The sequence below is a fragment of the Rissa tridactyla genome, chromosome 9 (assembly GCF_028500815.1).
Source record: "Rissa tridactyla isolate bRisTri1 chromosome 9, bRisTri1.patW.cur.20221130, whole genome shotgun sequence".
NCBI classification, from domain to species: domain Eukaryota; kingdom Metazoa; phylum Chordata; class Aves; order Charadriiformes; family Laridae; genus Rissa; species Rissa tridactyla.
The window spans coordinates 23,338,443-23,363,774 of NC_071474.1; the positions used below are offsets into that span (position 1 = coordinate 23,338,443).

The 25,332-nt window shown below is 41.2% G+C and overlaps 1 protein-coding gene across 10 annotated transcripts in view; it reads left to right on the forward strand.

Moving 5' to 3' along the window:
* The window catches only part of NEO1 (neogenin 1), a 214,340-nt gene that overhangs the window by 58,604 nt on the left and 130,404 nt on the right, over positions 1-25,332 (forward strand). For all 10 annotated transcript variants that reach the window (XM_054214166.1, XM_054214173.1, XM_054214172.1 and 7 more), the window contains exon 2: positions 4,479-4,796. In XM_054214166.1, coding sequence (XP_054070141.1) covers positions 4,479-4,796 — 318 coding nt within the window. The remainder of the gene's footprint in view (positions 1-4,478; positions 4,797-25,332) is intronic.

The window sequence follows — 25,332 nt, forward strand, 5'->3', positions numbered from 1 at the left end:
TTTTTACATGACTTAATTCTGCAAGAGGGAGGACAAGATTAGAGTTCCAAATTGGTACACTTTTTTTGGAAGGAGGAAGAATTTGGAGGAGCCAAGTGAAAGCTACTACAGTTAGGCAGGAGTAATCAGCTAGTCAAACATTAAATGGAAAAGAACCAGCCTCACGGCAGTTTCTGAGAAAAGGATCTAGGGATTAGGGTAGTGAAGGGATTGCAGAGCAGTGTAGTCGGGTGTTACGCTTCTGCGCTAAAACCTAACGCCTCTGTGTTGGGAGGGATGAGGAAGGGAGTTGTAGAGCCTCCAAAACGTGTGAAATGACACTGCGCCCGCACCTAACACTGATCTAGTGTCTGCTGGGGACCTCCATCATGTTTTGGGCATGGCACTTCCGGAAGAACGTGGGCTGGTTGGAGAGGATTCTGAGTTTGTTATCAGAGCCCTACTATCGCCTAGTACTGAACTAGAAGTGCTATGCCTAAGTAAAAGGCTAGAGAAGGATTTAAGTCTTCAAATGCATAGGAGACTGTTGGAAAGAAGAGCCTGTTCTCCACACCCACAGTGGCAAAGAGGAACGTGATTAAGGCGTAGCAGTACTGCTCGCAAGCCCTCATTCTAGAGGGTGAAGCACTGGAGCCGAATGCCCGCAGGAACTGCTGGGTCCCTGTCACTGGTCTTTCAGAGCAGATCTGGGGGGAAAAAATCATAATCTGTTGGGAATTAGCAAGATTTAACTGTTCCTATTGCTGAGCAGGAAGATAGACTTGTCTTGCTTTTATTTGTTTCTTGGGCCAATATTAACACCAGTCAAGCCACTGGTGTGTACATATCTATGTATTTGCACATCCCCTCCCCCCCCCCCCCCAAAGACAAATACATGGAAAGAGGGAGGACTCCCTCCACAAAATACACCAATTCTTATTAATGTGCTGTCATTTAACCCAATAATCAATAGGTTGATGGAGCGGGAGCAATGGCTTGTTGCTACAAATAAAAGTTTATTAAGGTCTTATATGTAGCAAGCCTTTTTATGCTGAATCAAGGTTTAAGTGAGGTATGAACTCAGTTGGCTGGACTGTGGATGAAGCCCACCAGCACTTCTCCACAGTGCCCCCAACTCTAAATTGCAAAAACTTTCCAAGACTGTGGGCTAGAAAGGCATCAATTCTAATCTAACTTCCTTCAAGATGGGACATAATTATTTACCAAAGCTTTTATTTTTTTTTTTTATCCACCGCTTTCTGTGCAGGAGCGTGGTAGTATCCCAAGTTGAAGGGGGCTGTGCAGTGTCTTCACAGGGCTCTTGGCAAGAGCTTTTTTTGTGTTACCACTGAAATCTGGCTGAGAATCGGCTTCCCATTCCTTCTGAACGTCTCCAATCCCTTCTGTGCTGCTGTTTCTTCTTGGCGTGCTCGCTCTTGACATCCTCTGCTCTGTAATGTTATTTCCTTGGGCACCTTGTTGCTTCCAGGGTAAGAACAATCTTATCCTATCAATAGATTTGCTCATCGCTGACCTACACCAAAGCCGGACAAGGCAAACAACAAGCCGACCTCTCCTTTTAAGGGTTTCCTAGGTTTTATTTGAAAAGTGAGAGAAGATGGGGAGAGAAAAACAAACTTGAGAGTGTTTTGGTAGGAGTCTGGATCTATATTGGAAAAACTTACAGAAGTTTGTAAATGGGGGGGGAAAAAAGGTTGATAGCTTGAGTTAGAATGCATTTTCTTGGAAAACCCAGGGACAGTAAAGCTGAATATTTAATATTAAAAAAAACCTTTAGCTTTCTGGAGCGATGGAAGAGCTGATAAAAAGATTACAGTATCTTCATGCTGCTCATGATTCTTATTTCTTTTCTGGTATACGTATTCAGTACCCTGCATGCAGAGAATAAAGTACATCTGCATGTAGGTGTGATTATACAAATTGGAGTAATGTAAGCAGCACCTAGAAATTTTGTAATTTGTTCTGGGGTTTTTTTTGTCTCTCTTCTTTTTATCCTCAAGAAAGACATAATCTCAAGGATTTGGATACCAGTGTAACAGGTCTCCAGACTTGTCTGAGGCTGTTACTGTCACTGGGGAAACTTCAGTCTTCTATACTTTTTTTCTTATTTAATCTTTGAATTCTTGAAGGTAGAAGAATATTTGAATGATACAACCTACAAAAGCATAATATCTGTTTCTTTCACACCGCTCCTTCTGCCTTATCTTCAAGTTTCGGTGAATCCTGAGTAGTGAAGACAACGGGCTTTGTGCGGGAAGGCTGGGATCCCTCTCCAGGGGGATGCTGAAGGGGCTCTTTGGAGACGGGAGACTTTCTGTGCAATTCAGCAATAGAGGGAATCATATCAATTTGTTAATTAAGACTATTTTAGAAAGTAAATCTGATTTATTTTTTTTTTTTCAAAAACCCAGAACACAAAACCAACAAGCAATTGAAGAAGCTAAAATGCTTACAGGACAGACTTCGCAAGTAAAGGTCTCCTTCAGATTTGTACTTTTTCTAAAAACACAGGCTTCGTAATTATTCTGTGACTTAATGTAACAAATCTGGCTGTTATGTGCATATTCCTCTTCAAGGTGTTCTTGCCATACTTCAGCATTTCATTATTGACCTTACTGTGAAAGATTAAATAGTTTTGAGATGAATGTTTTTGAGCCTTTCTGAAGGGTTTAGTGTGTGCGGTAGAAGCTTCCATTTTATATTTGTGAATGCATTTTAACCCTTTTCTAACAACACCTTTCACAAGAGCTAGGCATTGCCTTCACATTCTTTGAAGTGCCTAAAAGGAAAACAGCATTCTTGCTGTATCAGGTGCTGCTCGCTGCCAGGTGGAGTAAACTGGTTCAGAGGAAGGTTTGCTACAGCGGTGTCAAATTAAATGACTGTAGCATCTGCCTGTGCAGTGCAGAGCAGGTCTGTCTCCACTGCTTGCTTGTGTTGCCTGAGTGTTCCTATTAAAGACCCCGTGTAACTGGGAGACGGTGCCTGCCCCCACCAAGTTCAGGACTTTCCCCCTCCCATTTAAGGACTATGCACAGGCTGTAAAGACCAACTGGTTTTCCCATGTTTGCTCTGGAGCGTGTGCTAACAGGGAGCTTAATGACAGAAACCACTGAACTGTTTGTGTTTTGTGTTTTTTTTTTTTTTTTTAAAAGTGTTATCAATAGAATCTCCTTTTTGGTCTCTAAACAGCCTGTGACTTCAAAAAGTTATTGTTAAAATGTTTAGAGAAGGGGACTCTGAGTCTGGCACTTCATGCTGAGGGTGCATCAGTAGACACAAAGCTTGTAAAATCTGCTTTAGACACCAGGATTGGCAGTTAACGGTTGGGTCTACGAAAACAGTCATGTTCTAGGCCTTGCAAAAAGACGTGGTAAGTTTGGCTGTGTCTGTTTTCAGCTGGTATTTTAAAGTGTTTCCTCTTGCAACTTGCTTGCTTTGTATAAAGATAGGAGGAATTGTTGCAGGCCCCGGGTTGAAGTGACTCGATTCAAAAGCCCTGTTAAGCTTTTAGTTGGTGCGCTTGTGGTTTTGCTTTGCTGGTAGACGGCTAGGAGGATTTCAGTTTATGTTGCCATGATGTTCTGTATGCGCATCCCACTCCTAGTCCCCAGGTGGAGAGAGGTGGAGCTTGTCAGAGCATAGGTGGGGGGCCTTCATCTTATTTCTAAGGTTGGCTTTACAAACAAAGACCCCCTTTTCTCTCAACTCCACGTTATGCTGCTTTGAATTCTTCCCTGAAAGACTTTCTTCCTTCTGTTTTCTGTGGATGATTAAGACAAGTCAAAGTGATATTGACACACAATCTTTCTGCTTGACCAAATGCACCAGAAATACAGTAATTAAAATTCTCTTCTTAATGGAAAGTAGAGGTTAATTACAGAAGTCTTCTGGGAATACTTAAAATGGAAAAGTAATCGTGTTTATCCTGAACTAGAATGGATGTAAAAAAAATGTTTTATGGCACTTGCATGATATGTTAAGCTCAGAATTGGAGACGCTTTTTCTCGAGGGCTGAATTATTTTTAATGTTTCTTCATATTTGCTATACTAAACAAGTTATAGCACTGCTGTGGTATGGCAGCCATACCACAAAAGGCCAAGAAAAGAGTCCTATGAGGATATATCATTTGTCACAAATGTGGTACATATATTAGTTTGCATAAGTTTTGATGAGGCAGACGTCTGCCCGCGGTGGATGGCTCAGGACTGTTACCATATTGATTCCCGTATGAGCGGATGAATATGGTGCAGGGGTGAAAACCTCTTTGTATTTAAGAGTCCGTCAGTGTAAATAGCCAAAGCAGAAAATACTGTCGTATAGACCAAGCTATTTCTAATATGTTCAGGGAGACGATACCGCAAGTAGCGGTAGCTCTTGTGCACATTACAATATTTTTGAAATGAAGATGCATTTTATGTTTAAAAACTGTAGAAGGCTAACACCAAAGTTGTGTGATGTGATCTGTGTTTTACAGGATCCCTTGTGAGAACCTTCACTCCTTTTTATTTTCTGGTGGAGCCAATGGATGTTCTGTCAGTTCGCGGCGCTTCTGTCATCATGAACTGTTCAGCTCATTGTGAAACTTCTCCAAAAATTGAATGGAAAAAAGACGGGACTTTTCTAAACTTGGTGTCAGATGACCGTCGCCAGTTGCTACCAGATGGATCTTTATTAATAAACAGCGTGGTGCATTCCAAGCATAATAAACCTGATGAAGGATATTATCAGTGTGTGGCGACTGTGGAAAGCCTGGGGACCATTGTCAGCAGAACAGCAAAGCTCACAGTAGCAGGTAAGTCCCTTTTTTTTGTTGCTCAGTGTAACAGCATGAGAATGTAGATGTATACGCTGCCCTTGCAAAAAGAGGAAGGCGCTTTCCAAGAAAGGAAAAGATGGTTTCATCAGTTATCAGTGAAACTGGGGCTGTATCTATCGCTTTACTCGCTAAATGTTGTCATATATTCTATTCATCTAAGCAGCTTAATGTGTGGGTATTTCTCAGGAAATGCTGAAGATCAGGACAACTGAAATGAATAGATTAAAAAAAAGTGTCAGGTGCATGTAATCACAATGAAGATTTACCACAGCTTAGAAGGGGGGGAAAAAAGAGCAGGGTTCTACTTTCTTTATGTATAAATACCCTTAAAAAGAACTTTGTCTGTCTGCTTATGTTGAGATTTATCTGCCCTTTGTTGTGAAACATTTGGGAAGCTCCTAAAAGCTAGCAATGTGGATGATCCCTGAAGAACCAGAAGAGTGGTGGAGAAAGCAGGAGTGCTGGCTTTTGTATTTCGCTGTTTCCCGAGTATCAGGTGTGAACAAGGGAGTTTGAGAAGTAACAAACAGCAAAAGGCCTAAAACTTTCTTGACAGACATTAAGAAGCCCGTGTCATAACCTCACTTTAGGTGTTTTGAGTAACCTTTAGACATGACTTGGTAATAGCTTTTATTTAGGGGGTAGAAAGCAGGAAGCAGGTGGAGTTTGCCGGCAAAAATAAAGACTGTGACTGGGGAAAGTGCTCTGTTTTCAGAATGCCATTTGCTTCTGTTTCGGGGATCGGGAGTGTCAGACTGAAAGTGTTTTGTAAACCATGTAGCTGGAAGAGACTTATTATTACTTTGTAAGAGTGAGACTTCAAAAACCAGCAAAAAAAAAGTGAACTAAGGCAATGTAACTCAGAGAGAAGCCTATGAAGCAATTTTCTTTTGTTTCTCTAATGATGTTTGCCAGCCTTTTTCAAACAGTTTTTTTTTTCTTTGCTTAATAAATGTCTCGAGGTAATGAATTCTTCCTGACTAGTGCTACAGCATCTCCCAGAGCTGCTGCTTACTGTCATTTATATTCTGATGTTGTTTCGATTAAGTTAGCTTGTAGCATTGTTGTGAAACATCAAATGTCGGAAATAAAAAAAAAAAATAATTGGGGTTTTATACCTTAAAGGAGTGACTTTCAGAGTCTCTGAGTGAGAAATAGGTTTCTAAGTTTCTTGGCAATGAGGACAATAAAAGCAGTTCTTGCACACTTATGTCAGGCAATTACCACCTTCTTACATTGCTGCTGTGGTGATTAATTCTGCTGTTTTCCACATGAGATTGTTCAGTGTCTTGCTGCTGTTATCATTCTGGTCTATACTATCATTAAGTAAGGTTAATGGGGTTAAAAATGAAGGTAATCCAAAATGTCTTCAAAATTTCCAGTTCATTTTTCCAGCATCAGTGTAGAAGAGGCTATTTACTGGATAGTTTTTAAAATGATGGAATCTTAAAGAGCCTTTTAGTATTCAAAAAACAAAACAAACAAACAAAAGGCAAAACAACAAACCCCAACGCAATTCTGGTAAGTTTTGTTTTCAAAAAATCTGTCCCAGGAAATGAAACAAACATAGTCTAACCCAAGCTGATATGGATGTTTACAACACAAATAGTTGCCCCTTTGTCTCGAGTTGGCCTGGCAGCTGTATTAGAAGATTGTCGATCAATTCCATGCAATAAGAATTGTGGGGTTTTCTTGTTCAGAAATAGAGGAAATGCTCTTGACGGGTGTTCTGCGTTGCCTTATGCCCTGCTGTTAGGTTAGAAACCAGCATAGGAGCATCCTCTAGCTGCAGTGTGCATAAGCTGTTCTGCTACTCTGAAAGACTTATCAAATGTGGGGGTGTGGAAACCTATTTATTAACTCAGTTAAGTGGCAGGTGCTGTGCAAGACTCCACAGAGCTTAATCCTTTAGTTGGGAGGATTGGTAGCTTTGGTTGCTGAAGGCTTTGGAATAAGAGATGAAATATTTAAATTTGGGTTTAACTGTATTGCTTTTCTTGACCTCATTTGAATCCCTCAGTTTTATCAGTGGTTTTTAATATTTCTCCCTCCTCCCCCCCCCCCTCCTTTTAATTGGGAGCTTTCAGGCAAGTGTGGGGATAGTTAGCATAGCAAGGTCTCTCCTCGGCTTCAAGGTAACAGCGGGAGGCAGCTAATTCCCTTCTTAATTGAGCAGTGGTATGTTGAATTCATATGGTGGGTGTGAACGTTGTACTGCAATGCACCTGATTTCTTGAAAAGAGAATATTAAGAAGCGTAGCTTGCATGTTTTAACTGCTTCTTACTCATTAAATAACTTCAGTACCTGAAAATGACAAATTCTGGTGAGTAATGTAAGTCAGGGCAAAGAGAATCCAGTAAAAACATGCCATGTTAGATCCGATATATGAAAGAATACAGGCTTCGAGTTTTCAGTCTTATAACTGCAGTGTTTTCCCTAGCAGCTGATGCTGAGCAATCCACCTGCAGTGAGTCTTCCATTAAGCTTTAACAGGCTGATAAATTTTGATAAATTTCTCAAATTATTTAAAAGACTTTTTATGTATTACAGCTTGACGGATCTAGAATTTTTGAACATCAGCAACTGAAGCTTTTTTATTGCCATCGGATGACAGATATTGATAGCGCAAGGGGCTGCAAGGTGACAGAGGGGCTTAGTCAACCGTTGTATGAAAAAATCAAACCAAAACACACACTCTCAGTACCTGGACACAGACTAGGCTCTGCAGACAGTGACTGAATGCTTTACGTTAGACACCTACTTTCTTGGTTTCTTGCTCCAATTTATGGTTTTGACACAGTGCTATAAATGTGTCATGGCAGGGGAAAATTGATGATGGCGTGGATTTGGCAAGTTTGTAGTGCGTTTGACAATGTGCTTTTAAGGAACCTTTTCCATACGCGGTAATAGATGAGAAGCCTTTACTCAGCAGGGTTTTTGAGGTGTGAGAATCAAAGTTTCTGTGGCAACTGAGACTCCTATGGAAGTGGATCTTTTCCTTCTTTAATCTAGTTTCTCATGTGATTTAAAAGCAAGTCAGAAGTTATGATGAAGTATTACCTTATGAAGAATACTTGAATCAGCGCAATTAGGCTGTAACTCAAAATTGTATGGTACAGCACCTTGACAGTAAGTTGTTTACTGTTCTACCAGACTTCTAGTAGTAAGTCTTTGATTTTCAGAAACCGCAAACAGCAAGACATTAGTTAATTTTCTAAATGTGTGTGCTTCCGTGCTTTGGTTCCATTAGCAAATGAAGACTGAGATTGCAGTTTCTAGTGTTCCTCTCCTCCTTTGCTTCCTTTCGCTGTGCAAACGTAACCATGTTATCATGCTCTACACTGGATTTGTGAAAGAACTCATTTATTTTTCAAAGGGGTTTTGCTTGCCTTCTTTGAACCCAGAATATGACTGCACAAACCTGAGGGAGGTGGTGTGGTGGTCATATAGTCCATATAATTTATAGGGTTTTGCCATTATTATGATGGATTTGAACTACGGAAAGTCAAAGAACTGCCTAATTTATGTAAAGCCACAATGCTTTTTAATCTGCGCCTTACTACAGTATGTTTTTTTTTTTAATTGGCTTTTGAAATGCAAATCTGTCTTTGATACTTAAGTGCCAGTTGGATCTTAAGCAGGGTGAGGGGCTGGTAAAAAGCACACAAAAAAAAAAGGGTTACAGAATTTTGGGGAACTTTGGCTGTAATTCATCTTTGTATGTAAAAGTATATATATTTTAGTGAAAAGTATAATGATACTAGCTGAAAAATATTCCCGAGATGATTTTTTTTTCCAGTCACTATTTGGAACTACTTCGCTAAAGCTTTTATAAAGCTTTTATTGAGGGAAGAGATATACGAAGATGTAAAAGGTCTGAAGCGTGACAGTGACACCGAGTTTCATTGTAAGGATTTATCAGTTCTGTACATCCATTTAAAGACTGTTCACTAAATTATTTATTTCACCTCTTGTCTTCTGTTTTTCCCCAAGTGAATCCATCTGTTTTTCTTCCTCTTCTTCCATTTATTTTTGCATTTGACAATGCCTGGCTTTGAGCTTTAAGTGTAATTTGCTTGATTGTGATGAGGTAGCTGCCTTGATACTAACTTTATGTCCAAATTTCATGAATTCAAAAAGCACTGGGTGATAACTTATGACCTTTTTTTCCTCACATTTTGATTAAATAATCTCCTTATATTATTATTTCTCATTTATATATCATAGAAATTTTATTTTCAAACCTTCATTTTGTAGTTACTTTTAGAAAATGTACAGGCAAGTCACTTCTGTTAAGAAATATTCCTGCCATGTAGTATCAAAATCTAAAAGGGTTCAATAAGCAGAAAAGGCAGGTTTGTATTTAGTAAAAATATTTAATTCGGAACCATCTGAAAGCATTGCAGGTGCAGCACTGTCCAGAAGGAGCATGGTTTCTTAAGGAAAAGTAATTCTGAAAACTATTGGGGTGAATGTTCAAGTATTGTTTTGTGTTGAAAACACAAACACTGAAACCTTGGTAGACTTCCCATTTTTCCACTTACAGCCAGTGATACTTGGGTGGGTTCAGCTGTGTCATGTGCATACTGGGAAGAGAGACTTTGCGCTTGAGCTCCAGGTATGCTCTAGTGCTCTGCTCCTGGGCATGGTGGCCTCTGAAGGTCTCTGCTTTTCTGACCCGAATAAATCCTCCTCATTCAGCTCATCATGTAGCTTGAGCTCTCCTGGGCTGTGACGCCTCTGGCTTCGGGTCCTACGGCTGTTGTACAGTGGAAGGACTTGTATTTTCATTATAATAAAATCCACTGTTTCACATCTTCACTGTTTTTCTTTTCAAAAGCTAGGAAACTTCATTGAAAACCTCTGCAGTAATTTTTTTTGGCTGTGAAATGAAGGCTAAGTGTCAGAGCATGTTGAAACCGCAGTTACCTGTCCCTTTGTATATGGTATGGTCTTATCCATGTGGTGTGCAGCACACAGTCACCTTCATCCCTTCTGCTCACCTGTCCCCATCCAGCTGCAGAATCAAACTCGGGGGCCAGGGACAGGGCTGGAGTTGTGTGGTGACAGAAATGCTCCATGATATTGCTCCCTCGGGTCTCGTACAGCTTGGGAGATCTGTAATCCCTTGTTCAGGGCATGCAAAAAGTGAAGGTGATTCCTTAGTGAGGAGGAGACTTAGGACCAGAGGACGAAGGCTGTCCACTCTGTTCTCTAACCTGCTGCAGAACATTGCGCAGAACCCCTCAATAATGAGGATGGCCACCTCTCGAGCTGTTTGACCAATGCAATTTGCTTCATGTCAGCACATCAGGTGGAGAGAATGAACTTCACTTGAGAAATTAGTCCAATTTTAGCTGACTAGATTGCCTTTTTAAGGTTTATTTGCATTTTGAGTTTATCTAGAATAGAAGAGCTGTCATATAACTGCCACTGAAATTAAAGGCGGCCTGGATGAGCAACTACCACGGTATTTACTGTAAAGTGGCTTGGAGCCATCAGTTACGAGCCAGGAGGTGCTGATGTCTCATCCTGCTTCTGTTGCAGGCTGATTATACGTTTTGCCTTTTTCTCAGTGGGCTAATAAAGGATTTCTCTTCAATAAATTTAGAGTATTACTTTTTATAATGTAGCAAGATGCTGTAAATGAATACACTGAGAAAAGACCATGTAGAAATAAGTGATTTTGTATCCGTTACAGTACTTGGATGATGTGCAGTAGGCAAAGTTGGGGCCAAGAAATGGACTATTTCCTGAGCACAGCTTGTGGGAGGGAGGAGGACCTGGATGGATGTGTTCTTGCAATTAAAGCATGATCTCTGCAAGGCACATCATCAATGAGGTATGTAGTGGTTGTGAGAACTTGATTTCTGGTATGTTATAGCATTTATATAGCATATATACCACTTCCTCCAAGCTCAGGATTGGTGCATCCCTAAGAGCAAGAAATCGGCCAAGAGACGCAGGAGACCTGCATGGTTCTGAAAAAGCTCAAGTGGAAGAAGGAAGTTTACAGTAAGTGGAAGAATGGACTGATCCCTTGGGAGGGTTACAAGAATATCACCAGAGTGTGCAGAGATGAAACAAGGAAAGCCAATGCTGCCTCGGAATTAAATCTGGCTAGGGATGTCAAGCTCAACAGGAAGGGCTTCTACAAGTATATTGGAAGCAAAAGGAAGACCAGAGAAGTTGTGGGCCCACTGTTGAATGACAGGAGCCATGGTGACGGAGGATGCGGAGAAGGCGGAGTTACCGAATGCCTTCATTGCTTTGGTCATTACTGCTCGGCCCAGCCCTCAGAAGTCCCAGGCTTTGGGGAAAGAAGAAGTCTTCCCCTGGGTTGAGGAGGATTGAGTGAGGGATCAATTAGATATTCACAAGCCCATGGGCCCTGGTGGGATGCACCCGGGAGTGCTGAGGGAGCTGGCAGAAGTCGTTGCTGGGCTGCTCTCCATCATCTTTGAAAGGTCCTGGAGAACAGGTGAGGTGCCTGAGGACTGGAGGAAAGCCAGTGTCACTCCAGTCTTCAAAAAGGGCAAGGAGGAGGAGCCGGGGAACTACAGGCCGGTCAGCCTCACCTCCATCCCTGGAAAGATGATGGAACAGCTCGTTCTGGGCGTCATCTCAAGGCATGTGGAGGAAAAGAAAGCTGTCAGAAGTAGTCAACACAGATTTCACCAAGGGAAAATCATGTCTGACTAATCTGATAGCCTTCTATGATGGCATGACTGGATGGATAGATGAGGGGAGGGCAGTAGACGTGGTCTACCTTGACTTAAGCAAGGCGTTTGACACAGTCTCCCACAGCATCCTCATCGGGAAGCTTAGGAAGAGTGGGTTAGATGAATGGACAGTAAGGTGGATAGATAACTGGTTGAAAGACAGAGCTCAGAGAGTCATGATTAGGGGTACAGAGTCTAGTTGGAGGTCAGTGACAAGTGGTGTTCCCCAGGGGTCAGTACTGGGCCCAGTCCTCTTCAATATATTCATCAATGACCTGGATGAGGGGACAGAGTGCACCCTCAGAAGGTTTACCGATGAGACAAAGCTGGGGGGGATGGCTGACACCAGAAGGCTGTGCCGCTATCCAGAGAGACCTGGACAGGTTGGAGAGTTGGGCAAAGAGGAACCTCATGAAATTCAACAAGGGCAAGTGTAGGGTGCTGCACCTGGGGAGGAATAACCCCCTGCACCGGGACAGATTGGGGGTGACCTGCTGGAGAGCAGCTCTGTGGAAAGAGACCTGGGAGTCCTGGTGGACAACAGGATGACCATGAGCCAGCAATGTGCCCTTGTGGCCAAAGAGGCCAATGGTGTCCTGGGGTGCATCAAGAAGAGTGTGGCCAGCAGGTGGAGGGAGGTCATCCTTCCCCTCTGCTCTGCCCTGGTGAGGCCATATCTGGAGCACTGTGTCCAGTTCTGGGCTCCCCAGTTCAAGAGGGACAGGGAACTGCTGGAGAGGGGACTGCAAAGGGCGGCCAAGATGCTGAGGGGTCTGGAACACCTCTCTTATGAAGAAAGGCTGAGGGATTTGGGTCTCTTCAGTCTGAAGAAAAGATGACTGAGGGGGGACCTTATCAACACTTATAAATACTTAAAGGGTGGGTGTTGGGAGGATGGGACCAGGCTCTCTTCAGTGGTGCCCAGTGACAGGACGAGGTAATGGGCACAAACTTGAGCATAGGAAGTTCCACCTAAACATGAGGAGGAACTTCTTTCCTGTGAGGGTGGCAGAGCCCTGGCACAGGCTGCCCAGAGAGGTGGTGGAGTCTCCGTCTCTGGAGACATTCCAAACCCGCCTGGAGGCGTTCCTGTGCCACCTGCTCTGGGTGACCCTGCTCTGGCAGGGGGTTGGACTAGATGATCTCCAGACATCCCTTCCAACCCTACGATTCTATGATTTAGCTATTTAATATCAAAATCACTTACTGATGTATAAACAGTGGTGAAGAGTTAAGAATTTTGCTCAAACATTAATTTGTGTTGAAATTTTATGTTTCCTTTTTGCCATAATTATTAAGAACTGCATAAAAGTAGCCAGGTTGTATGGTTCTGGAATTGTGTGTCTTTTGCAAAGTTTGCCTAACTCTGAAGGTTACACCTGAACAGCGTTTTATTTCTTACTGGTCTCTGCATGTGTCTGTGCCATCCCTAAGGGACAAGAGAGAAGCTTAGTTCAGTGGCTGAGCAGAACAAACTATGTCTCCTCAGAGATGCAGTCAGCTTAGAAATAACAGCGCTTTTTCTACTCGGTATTGCATATTTCCTTTAAAAGCAAGGGGAAGAAAAGTCTTCATCTGATCTTCATAAGTAACTTTCTGTACCTTGGAATTAGAAAAAAACCTAAGAGCGTAGATCCTTCAGTGGAGGGTACTTAAGAGCACTTAACCAGTAAGAGTGAGTGACACGGGTGATAAATTTTCCTTGCAAAAATCCATTTACTATGAAAAAAGCATCTGCGTTTTTCATAAATTGGCTTAGATCAAAATGTGTTTCTTGTCAATGGTGGTTTTAACAAAACTGCGGTTTGTACTGTTTCTGTCAGCTGTTATTAAAAACTTGAGATTTGGACATTAAAGACAATAAATGTTCGACCTTATATGTCATTCAAAATTCTTAAAATCCACGTTTGTCCAGTTAAAGTAGGAAAAAAAAAATAATCTATGTCAGCCCTTGGACTGATCTACAGTAGTACTTGGACTGAAAGCAGAGGTCCGGATTCAGAACTATTATAAATATTTTCAGTGTAAGGTTAGGAAAAACAAATTCCTAGACTTTGTCGTCATTTACTTTTTCTTTAAGTAGTAACTGTACAAATCTGGGAGATGGGAACTGAAGTGCTTGAAGTGATTTGTGATCTTGAGTGCTTCACTTTCTGGATATGCGGCCTGGAAAGGTTTGCCTTTGGGAGGCTGCTGGCGTGCCATCTATTTCCTTTCCTTCCTTCTTGCCAACAAAACCCAAACAAATGCCAAAACAAAATGATGCTGATGTTTTACTCTCATTGTGAATGACTCGTGTACTTCTCGTGTGATATTAGAGAGTTAGGGTACAATTTTTCTTCCAGAATTTGTTTCAGTTTAATTCTTTTTAGGAGGTATGGTAGGAGAGGACTTGGAATTTCTCATGCCTGAAATAATTCTTTGAAAAGAAATCAGTAGAAATCTCATCAAACTTAAAACTGTGTTGTTTTGTCTGTGAACTGGAGGCGTTGGAGGAGAGTAGCAGGGTGTCGACATAGTAATGTCTTCAGACTTGGAGGGGGAAAATGTGTTGGTTCTGCTCCAGGATCTGTTCCCTCTTGGGCAGCAGTTGCTTGGTGCCCCTTGTTTTAGTGGAGTGCCTGCCAGGAGTTGCTACCGGAATTCCTAGAGCCCAGTTTCAAGTCATTGTTTACCCGGTTCATTTATCCAGCCTTGTCGAGTGCTGTGTTCTCTCCAGCAGCTCGTCTGAGAGCAACATACCAAGTTCTGATTTAGGATCAGCCTCTTGCCACATCCAAAGCCGGGAGCTGTGCAGTTTGGCTGTGGCTGAACTGGTAATTCTGGTGCTGGGTGAAAGTCCAGAGCAGGAGAGCTTTAGACCTGCTTGTTTAAACTGTCATCGATATCTAATGATCAACTTACTGCCTAGGTGAAGAGATTCTAATTTGCTAGTTGAATGACGTTAAAACCACTGTTTCTATTTAAAACTGCAGCTTTTCTTAAGCTTTTGTGTTTCAAGTTTATTACACCTAATGTCAAATAAAATCAAATGGCCTATTTTCGCTAATACTATCCCTGTCCCTAATTGTGTGAGTCGGTGGGCTGGTTAAAGCTTGTTTGTGCTCACTGGAGGGTAAGGAATCCTCTCCTGTAGCTATAGGAGAGGGGGTACCAGTAGATCTATAACTTGTGCCTGAACTTTCTGCTTTAGTGACAATTTAATGTTACTGTTTAGAAAAAACCTAACTGGTATGTATTTTCTAGAATGGAACTAATGTTTGATGCAGTGAGACATCCCTTACTGAGCCGAATCAGAAAAGGTGGTGGGGGGGTGCTTTTGGAATCTTTTCTCAGGTGGGTAGATGCAGGAAAAAATCCAGATTGTTGATTGTCCGTGACCAGCTGTCCCATTGCCACGGAGTGGGAATCTGCCTTCTTGCTGCCCTGTCTTGTTTCAGGTGGTTGTGGTAGCTGATCTTCTTCATTCACAAACACACAGCACAGAAGCATTTAAATCCTGTGGTCATTCGTTAAGTTAAAATTTTCTTAATTAGCCATTATCTTAGGTGCAACATTCCATGTCGTTATAAACAAAAAAGATTAGGTTTTATCAGTTTAACAGTTTGCAACTTAAATTGTTAAGTCCTGTAATTAGCAAAGAAAGTATCCTTTGTGTGTTTGATTAATGGAAAAAGTTGTCTTTATCTTAATGTACTTCAAAAACATAACAGAAACTTACTGTAAATCATAAAAAAAAAATCAAAGCTTTTGGCAGTATACATTCAAATTTTGACCTTTGGTTTTGAAAATATGGAAAGCAGTATAGTTGATCTCTAGAGAAGCCTGAATTCTGTGACAGGGAGCTTCAGTGCCAGATTTCTACAGTTACTTGTGTTTATAGTAGAGGATCTGTTGATGGGTGATTCTAGATGGTGATGCAGAAGTAGAAAGTGAGAGCATATTGATGATGCATCAACACCCCTAAACAAGAAAGCTGGATGAACTTTGTTTAGATTAGCTTTCCTAGTTGTTAATATTTTCACTCAAATATGTATTTTTTTCCTTATTTATGTTCTGCATGTCAGCACCAGCAATCCCTTTTGTAATTTTGTTTGACAAGTTTTCACATAGATTGCTCTCTAAATCCCAAACTGTTGGGCAAGTGCTGGTTACATGCAGCCTGTAGTCTTGTCTCACTGCATTTTCTAGTCTGGGATTCAACAAGACGTTTCAGCTTTAGACAGTGTAGAAGTGAAGGGTCTCCACGCTGGCGTTGTTCAGAGTTTTTATCAACTGAATGCGGCACGTTGAAAATGATAGGAACGTGTGCTATCACACCTACCCGAATGAAAGGGGACACAAAAGTAGTAAGGGTAAGAAATACCTTGGCAGAAGTGTGCATGCAATAAATTCTTTATTTATTTCATAATAGAAATTCAAGAGGAAGTTTAATGACACTGAAAACTAAACAGAGGAAAATTATTTTTAATAAGGAAAAATTAAGTTCCAAAACTTGCTATGGTTGATTTCAGTGAGGTTAGTTCTTGAAGCATAGGCTATGTCTCATCATTCACGTAAGTACACTAGAAATAAAAATGTTAAAAATTATTACAAAACCTCTGGAACTCCTGCTTATTTGCACATATAAATCCCTATTTCTGGGGGGAGCGTGGGGAAATGTCTCCAGATAACTTAGAGGTTTCTGTGAAGTTGTTGCTCTTCCTTCTCTAATAATCTTCTGCAGTCCCGTTCCTGGATTAGGTGCGCTGTCAGTCTGCTCTTTTGTGACTGTTCTTAAATTGAACACATTAAAAATAAAGCCAAGAAAGGCTTCATTATGGAGATGCCATTAAAAAACCGTCTCGGATACGATGAGCTGAATTGTTAGAAACCGCTCATGACTCAAGGGCCGGGGTGTGGTAACCCACCCCTTAGCAGTTTTTCTCGGGATCCCGTTGAGGGACGGACAGTTTTATCGAGTAAGTTGCTAGTTACACGTCTCTGGTGTTTCTGCTCCTTTCTGCCATGTGTCCTCGTCGTCTCCAGACACCATCCTCCAGCTAAACGTTTCTATCTATAGATGTTCTTTCTCCTGCTGTATTTATGTATCCTGTTATGTCTTCAAGTACTCTGTTTTTGAGGGATTTCTTTGCTATTTTTGGATTCTGATTATTTCTCTGTGAAATTGTTTAAGTTATTTCCTATCTCTAAATATCTGTTGCCAGGTACCAGCTGTCTTTCTCACTGTCTATAAAGTTGCCTGCAAAAGTTTTTCTGATCTGTCTTTTCTTCCAGTTTCATGACAAGTTTATCATGACAGTCCTCTGTGCATTAATCTTCTTTGAATAGCTTGTTCACGTGAGCTTTTGTAAGCGATAGCCTCGCCCGGATCTAAAATTATTTAACCTGTCAAGCTCTTTTCTTTCACCAGAATACTCAGATCTTATTCTTTTGTTACAGCTATTGATTTTGTTTTAGGAAGAGTAATTGTGAGTCTAAACTCTTTTCTTTTTAGGCAGTCTATTGATCGAGACCTGAGATTTCTTAAATGATGAAGCAATCTGCATACCTTATCTTAAGGTCTTCTCTTAAAATCCCACAGTGCTTTCTTCATTGTCCTTGCTATTAGAATGATCTTCAATGGTACCAAATAAATTACCCCATAGTTTGTACCCCCTCAGTTCACTTTTTTGTGGTATTAGAAATGTCTGCTCACCATGTTTTCAGTGTCTGTGTAGATGAAATCCATTGTGGCTGTTGCAGCTCTTCCTGCCGCCTTGAGCTGCTGCTGGTGGTGCTGGAGCTTTCCTGTTTGTTTGGCCCTTTAATTGCAAGTCCTGTCTCTGATTTTAATGGTGCTGTTATTTCACCTGCTCTAGTAGTAGAATTATTTTTCTGTATTCCTGTGCCTTTTCTTGCAGCACATTCTGAGCCTGACCTTCCACTGTGCCATGGACAAAACCCCACACCTCCCCTCCCATTATGTTTATTGTAGTTTATGGTTGTTATCAGTGACTTCTGTATTTTTGAAAATCTTCCTTGAATCACCTTTCTTCTTCCCATTTCATTCCTGGAATAATTCATTGATCTCTTCTTGATAGCACCTGACTAGAGTTTGGATTTGTTTGTTTAGCCTTGGTCTGTTCTCTAGTCCTGTTGTTTTTGAACACCTCCAATACCTTATTAAAGATCAGTTCTTTTCTGGCCTTTTGTTTCCTCCAAAGGGTTTCATAGAACCATAGAATCATTTTGGTTGGAAGGCATCTTTAAGATCATCAAGTCCAATTGTTAACCCAGCACTGCCAAGTTACCACTAAACTGTGTCCCTCAGCACCATGTCTACCTGGCTTTTAAATACCCCCAGGGATAGTGATTCAAGCCTGTTCCAATGATTGATAACCCTTTTGGTGAAGAAATTTTTCCTAATGCCCATCCTAAACCTCTCCTGGTGCAACTTGAGGCCGTTTCCTCTCGTCCCCTTGTTTCTGAGGTACTTCCATCAAGGAATGCTGGATTAACTTCTTGCTTAGCATTTTTTCCTTCTACATTATTAGTTCCTTTTTTATTAAACATACCTGAATCTTACTTTGTTAGGGTTTTCCATAACTGCTTCACTCCAGACTTGAGCAGCTGAACGCATTCAGTTACCTTAATTAAAAATTCTGCCAGGACACGTTCTGCAGTTGCAGAGCAACCATCTTTCATTTGGAAGTTACCGGGCACCAGGCATTCATCCTTTCTCAGAGCCAATCTTACTCCTTCATGGAATTCCTTTACAGCTTCTCCTGGAGCTGCAGCTGGTCAGGCTCGGAGCTGGATCATGGCTGCAGCCTTGGGATGCCACGGAGCATAGCGAGCATATGCTCAGCTCTTCCATTTTTTTCTGGTTAGGAACCTGTACCCCAGTTGGCACAGCATCTGGATGTCCATCAAGTCTGCTCTTTGTTTCTTGGTCTGTTCTAGTGCTTCCTTATTCCTGGCACTTCTGTCAAAGGCAGTGTTCGGCAAAGTGGCCTCATAAAGTTGTTTTTAGATGTTTGACTTACTCGATACTGTGCTGTCAGTCACAAGTCTAGTTGTTTCACCAGGATTGTTTTATTGACTTTTGTCTCACTTCTTTTCATCAAGCTTTTATGAGAGAAGCTCACAGGGGGTTCTTGTGTCCTGATTTGGGTGTGAAGAGTTGTTCCGGGCTAAGTAAAGTTTCTTAAGAAGCCAGGATCTCTGTATTTGTTTCCGTTGATGGACTGAGTTCAACAGGTACTCTGAGCTTTCTGTGTCCTGGTTCAAAATCAGAGTTGCTCTGTAATACTCTTAGATTTGATCTCATCAACTTGTGAGTTTTTCTTACGCGTCTGTGTTCTTACATTGTTGTATTTCAGTTTGGGCTTCCAGGACATTCAGGTTTGCAAAGTCTGCCACTGGTATGTAAAGGACAACTATATACTTTCTGTTTAAAATACGTTCTGTGAGAAACTTTCTTGCCAGGTAAACATCTAGAATATTGTGATGCGTTTTACTAGTCCAAACATGCTTTTAAATTTTTGCATGTGTGGTTTCTTAGTTTTGTCTTTAGTTTGTGGTTCTGTGGTGAAGCTCGGATCCAAGTCTGAGAGGGGATGGTGGCAACCTCAAATTCGTGCAGTCTGACCCTGTGCTCCAGGCCAGGATCAATTTTGTCCTAGCTTTCCCTGCTAAAAGCTCGTTTGGACAAGTGTAATTCTCTTCCTCTTTGCACAATATTTTGTGCAATATTTTGCTCTCTCTCTCCATAGTTTTCGGTATAGCTTCCCCATATCATAGCGTCATCAGATAATTGAACTTGGAAGGGACCTCAGGAGATCTCAGGTTCAGTTGCACGTTCAAAGCAGCTCAGAGTTCACGCCAGGCTGCTCTGTGTTAATTATATGTATATAGGTGGGTATGTCAGCGCGTGCATTAATGACGTCCTCTCCCTTTTCCTCTGCTTCTTAATTCTGATCAAGGGATACCTTTTTTAAATCACTATATGTCATGTCAGTTGTGCCACCAAGTCTGCGTTTAACAAAGTCAGGATTCTGATTATGAACTAGAATGTCTCATTCCTGTTGTACCCTCCGCATACTTCTTGCTTTAGTTTAGCCAATGAGGATGTTTTGGTGGTGGGTTTTCCTCTCTCTGTGTTATAATCCTTTGAAGAATATTCTGTCTCCCCTGACTAGTTGTCTCTTGCCCAGATTTTTGGCCAGGTTGCATTCTCTCCTGTCTAATTTGTGTAAGCGAGGGGGGAAAAATTATGTGATAGTTTGTGTTTCTCATTTGTAGAAACGACTAGAAGCATCTGGCCTTATCGTAATTCAGGTAATCCTGGACTTCTGTTCTCCATGAATGTTTTCTAATTATGTAGTCTAATCTGTTCACTAGTGAGATTCGTGAAATATGTCTTATTAACAAAATTGTATTTTAAAACGTGTTTCACACCTCTGCCACTCAGACAAATGATGCTGAATAATGTTCAAGCAAAGGAGAAGAAAAGGAGCTGCGATAATTTAATGAAGTGTCCACAGATGGCTGGATTTATTAATTTTTTAACAGGGTTGGGGTGAGAAGCTGATGTGCTAACAAAAAATATGCGGCATCTTTAATATCCACTGCTTCAGTGAAGGGTAACAGATGTTGTAGCTTTTTTACCAATAGGGTATTGTGTTTCTATACTCCTTTACCTACTTGCATGGCTAAAATCTTCACGCTTCCCAAGAAGCGATTTTAATAAAGCAGTAATAGTGTTATGGATTTGTCCTAAGTTCAAATTCGATCAGGCAAACAAGAATGGGGAAAAAATTAAAGTGTCTTAAAACTATCAGTGGTTTGTGTAACCACTCACAGCCTCTCAGCGTTAGCCCCAAAGAGGTTAATGCAGAAGGATTTGAAGGTGAAAGCTGCAGGGTGGCAGTGTTTGTAAATGATACTCCAGAAGTTAGCGTAGGCTTGGGTAAGTTATGAGAAACTTGTGTTAGAGTAACATTGGGTGGTGGAGGATTTTCAGAGCCTGGCGTACAGGAGGGAACGGGTTTGGAAAAACTGTGATCTACTCCTGTGTTTTATAGAAATAATTGGGGGGGAAAACCAGGGAAAACACTTGCTGAGCACATTGAGATGTCACAAAAGAGCTGAAACCAGCTTTGGGAAAGAGATAATTGCATAAATGTGTAATATGTGTGTGTGTTTAGAGCCGTTTAATGCTTATACAAGTTACTCTGTTAAATTCCAGTCTGTGGAGTAGCCATAGAGGAGACTGAGGCAGATGACAAAATGGCTCGGCAGGCTTGTGACCGTGGAGTAATGGCACACAGCCCTGCCTTGGGCAGGGAAAAAGGGAATTCCTCTGCAGCCTTCTGTTGCCCTTGAGACGAGGAAGTTATTCTCTTTTCTTATTTTTGTTTTGCAGACTTGATTTGGCAAGCTCGATGCCAAAAGATTAGTAAGATTCTAAAGAGGATTAAATATGTGTATGGTAATAGCACCCACACTGAATAAAAGTAAGCATTTCCAGTGGCTGCTGACAGTCAGCATTTAGAGCAGAACGCAAGCATTTACTCTGCAGTTAGTTAGAAGGTAGTCATATGAGCGAGTTATTTAGTATTTGTTGATTATGGAACACTTTTTCCTTTCGGTCTCCTTGGGAATGGTTGGCACAGGCCGTGGTTGCAGGGAGACTGCTCCAGTAGATCAGCATCTGGCGCAGCGCAGTCCTCCTCTGCTGGGAAGTAGAGGAGAGGAAACACTGGCTCCATTGACTGCAGCAGACTACAGCCAGAATTTTTACCGTCCCTTTTTTTTTTTTTTTTTTTCCAGGAGCATGGGAATTACTGCTTTTCTAGGCACATCTTTGCTTTCTCAGACATCGAGACAATGGGCCACAAATCTCAGTAGTGCTTAGACTGGGGGTGCCGGCTGAACGGAACACAGTTGTGTTAAGTGGATTGTTCATTCACATTCCTACCATTGCTCTGGTCTTTCGGCGAGGGGAGAGACAAAAGGGAAGGAGAAAATAGGGACAGAGTTGACTTTTTTTTTTTTTCTCCTCCTCTCATTTGCCTTGTCCTAGCAGAAAATGTGAAGTTTGTGGTGCATCTAATTCCTATTGTATGCATGTGAGAATCTCGCTGTTGCTTATTTGTTCTCCTACCAATGTTCAGAAAACATTCCAAGTGGACAATCATCCTTCCCAAATTGAGTTTATTAACCTGCATTCCTGCTAGGTCAGTAGTATCTTCCTTCAGTGTCCTAAAATCAATACATAATGTATTTGTACTGCCACGGAATGATTAATGTACGTACAAACGTGAAAAAATCATCAGAACCTCAAAGTATCATTTATCATTATGTTTCCTTAGCAAAAGACGGGTAATACCTTTATTGCAACATGTGGGTGAAAAGTGGGTGCTGCTTGCTCATTAGAAATGTAACTTATTTTCTTTAGATCTTCTGGCTTAGTCTTGGTGACTGAAGTGATTGGAGAAATACAGACCAGAGAAAATTTTTTAAAATTTAACTTTGAAAAACAGTTTTAAGTGTGTTTTGTAGTTTAAATAGGAAGACTGTGAATTTGTTTCATGGTCATGCATTTGAAAATGATTATAGAAATTTAAGGAAATGGAGGCTCACAAGTAAATTGGTAATTTGAAGAGGAAAAGACAAACTGTAGTGAGTGGCAAGACTCTGGACTGGTGGATGAAAGGGGATTTTCCAGCAGTACACGCCGCAGGAGCTGCGCCAGCACTCCACGACCTGCTACTGTGTTTATAAACAGGTCTCAGAATTAATAGTAATTAAGGCTTATATTTAGAACGCCTTTTGTAATACATCATTATTGTTTTGTGGTTGTCTGTTGGCTAAAGCAAAAGGGTCCTCCTCCACAATGGAGGCTTTTAAGCAGTGCAAATTGCAAATAATCGTAGAATAAGAGAAGATTACTCTCTAGGACAAAATTATAGCCTAGGATAAAATATATATTTTAAAAACACACAGAACTGTGATCATATAAAGGTTTTACTGGCATTAAAGATGACCTGGAAGATGAACTGTATTTTCATTGCTAGTAAGTAATGAAACCATCTCTAATAAAGCTTATTTAACCTTAATAAGGCACCTGCACACAGCAGAATATGCAATGCCTATCTTGTCCAAAAAGTGAACAGCACTGGTAAGGGATTTAAATTAAAGCATAGTTGAGCTTTATGTTAGAAATTACAGGGCTCTAGTCCTCCAGTAACATTCTCACTTATGCTCCAAGTTGTGGATAGGATGATTTTCCAAGTGGTAGCTGAGGTGCAGAGAGAAGTCCTAGTGCTCCTGACGAAACGATGAGGTCCAGGACTCCCTTCCAGGCTGGCGAAAGAACAACCTTGATATGCATGTCTGTTAATAAAGATTTCTAATGGATATGCGCGTCTGTTAATAAAGATTTCTAATGAATTGTAAATTTGGGGGCTAGTATGTTCTTCTTGAAGAATAACTGATGGAGAATGTGTGTCCAGAAAGGCAAGGGGTGATCATAGACCAATTAGTCTGATCTCAACACTGTGCCCTTTTTAAAGGGGTTGTGAAGGCGAGGGTAATTAAGACGGAGGGAAGTGGGAAGAAGGCTAAACTGTAACATGACTCTGGTCTGTGGTTTGCTTCTCAGCTTCTTGATGAAGCAGTTCATGTCTTAGAGCACTATAATACGATGGGCATGCCGCAACACAGCCTTCTGATACGCTGTCCCGTTAGAAATTGTTAAAGGTCAAAATGACAGAAATTTAAATGACAATATTGAGATTGATAAGGATCTGAGGTAATTATGAGAATTTAATGCGTTATATTGAGAGGGAAATCTTCAGAATGGAAAGGTGCCTCAGAGACTAGGCTTTAGAAAGATCACATTTGTCGTCTTCATCAGTCATTTTGCGAAATACAAAGAACAAAGTATATACCTACAAAATCAACAAGTGTGGTGAATCTGGGAGACTGAGGTCTTGATGGTCTTACAGGACGAATGAAATGGTGCTATGGACACAACAATGGTGAAACTGACTGCACAGCATGCAAAGTCGTGCAGGTACAGCGCTACCCTTGGTATGGTAGGAGAGAAAAGAAAGGTAGTTGGTGGATTATAGGATAGACTGTAACCTGCCAGTGTGCAGAGAGTTAATGTGATTCTTAGATCATTTGGGAAGATATTTTCAGTAGACACAGGGAAGCGATTTTGTCATATTTCCATGCATGATTGTGATCTTAAATTACAATAGGTGCTTCAATTTGTCTGTTGCCTCTTTGTTGTTCTGCCGGCGGTGCGTGGTGGGAGAGTGAGAAGTGATAGATATCATTTGAAGCAAAAGAGATTCTGACTGGATTAAGGAGGAAGTTCCTCACCATGAAGATGGTCAGGTGGTAGAACAGGTTGCTCAAGAGGTTGTGCAGTCTCCATCCATGGGGATTTTCGAGACCTGAGTAACCTGCTCTGACCAGGCCCCTTCCTACCCAAATGGTTCTGCGATTCTGAGCCTTTAAAGGTGGACAGGGTGGTTAGGGAAATGCGGAAAGGAAACTGAAGATTGTAGCTTCATTAACTAAGCAGAAGGAAAGTTGAAAGAAGCTATGATTTTTATTCATCCGAATACCTTAGAGGGAGGGAGTAATGGATAAATATCAAAGATGTAAAATAATTAATACCAAAACAAGGTCAAGATCAAAGGACTAGAAGTTGGTTGTAAATACACTGGGAGGGGAAACCAAAAACTTTCAGAGGAACGAAGTTGTGGAAGGAGCCTCTAGATAGAACTCCAAGAGGGGAGGAAAGTATGTAATGGTTGGAGATGGACCTGTACAAGGTTATGGAAGGAATTACTTGACAGAAGTGAGCTGTATGTGAGAGAAGTAATGTGTTAGAATTCAGCCCAGCTCTTCTGAAGGATTGGGAAAATCTTTGGAGTTGTGCTCCTTCCCCAGTGATATACGTGTTTTAGGTTCAGTCCGTTTTCTCTCTGTAGCATCAGAGGTTAGCCACAACTAACAGCAGGTATGCTGCCACTTCTTGTTGCATTAACATTCTTCATCTCTCACGTGCTGGCACATAATAGTTTGTGGATTTTGGTCTTTTACTGTAGGTCTTATGTTTAATATAGGATGCAAAGACAATGTTTTGTGGGTTTACTCAAATAAATCTCTCATGTGCTTGGCTTTGCAGAGCACCGGAGTTGGTGCTGTTGGCCTGGTTCAGGCTTATTTTTCTATGATAGAGGAATATATGAAAGTTTTATGAGAGGTGTGTATTAAAATTTGTACTTAAGTGGGTGCTAACAATGAAGAATTCTACAGTCCAAGTAAAGAAGTTTTTCATTCAAGTGAGAAAAGCCTGGACATGTGGCATCAGATGTTGCTTCTTGCTGCTTCTCCAAAGATTACTACAAAAATTGGAGAGCAAAGATTAGACAGTTTAAAAAAAAAAAAACCAAAAACAAACCCCCCCCAAAAAAACAAACCCAAAAACCTGTGGAATTTTCTCGACAGTAAATAGGGATTCAGGCTGAAAATGATCGAAAGTACCACTTAATTAAAAAAAAATGCATGTTATAGATTCTTTCTTTAGGCAGTCACATATAGTGAATACGGACAGAGAAAACTACAGGAGGTGGGGTTTCGGCACCAGTACGTAACTGCTAAGCTGCACGTGGCGATATACTTTATCGGGAAGCTAAGGCACAAGAGGTAGAAAACTCGTCCATCCCTTTTCCACCCTTTCACACTGAAGAGCCATGCAGTACTTTTCAGCCATGGGGATTTT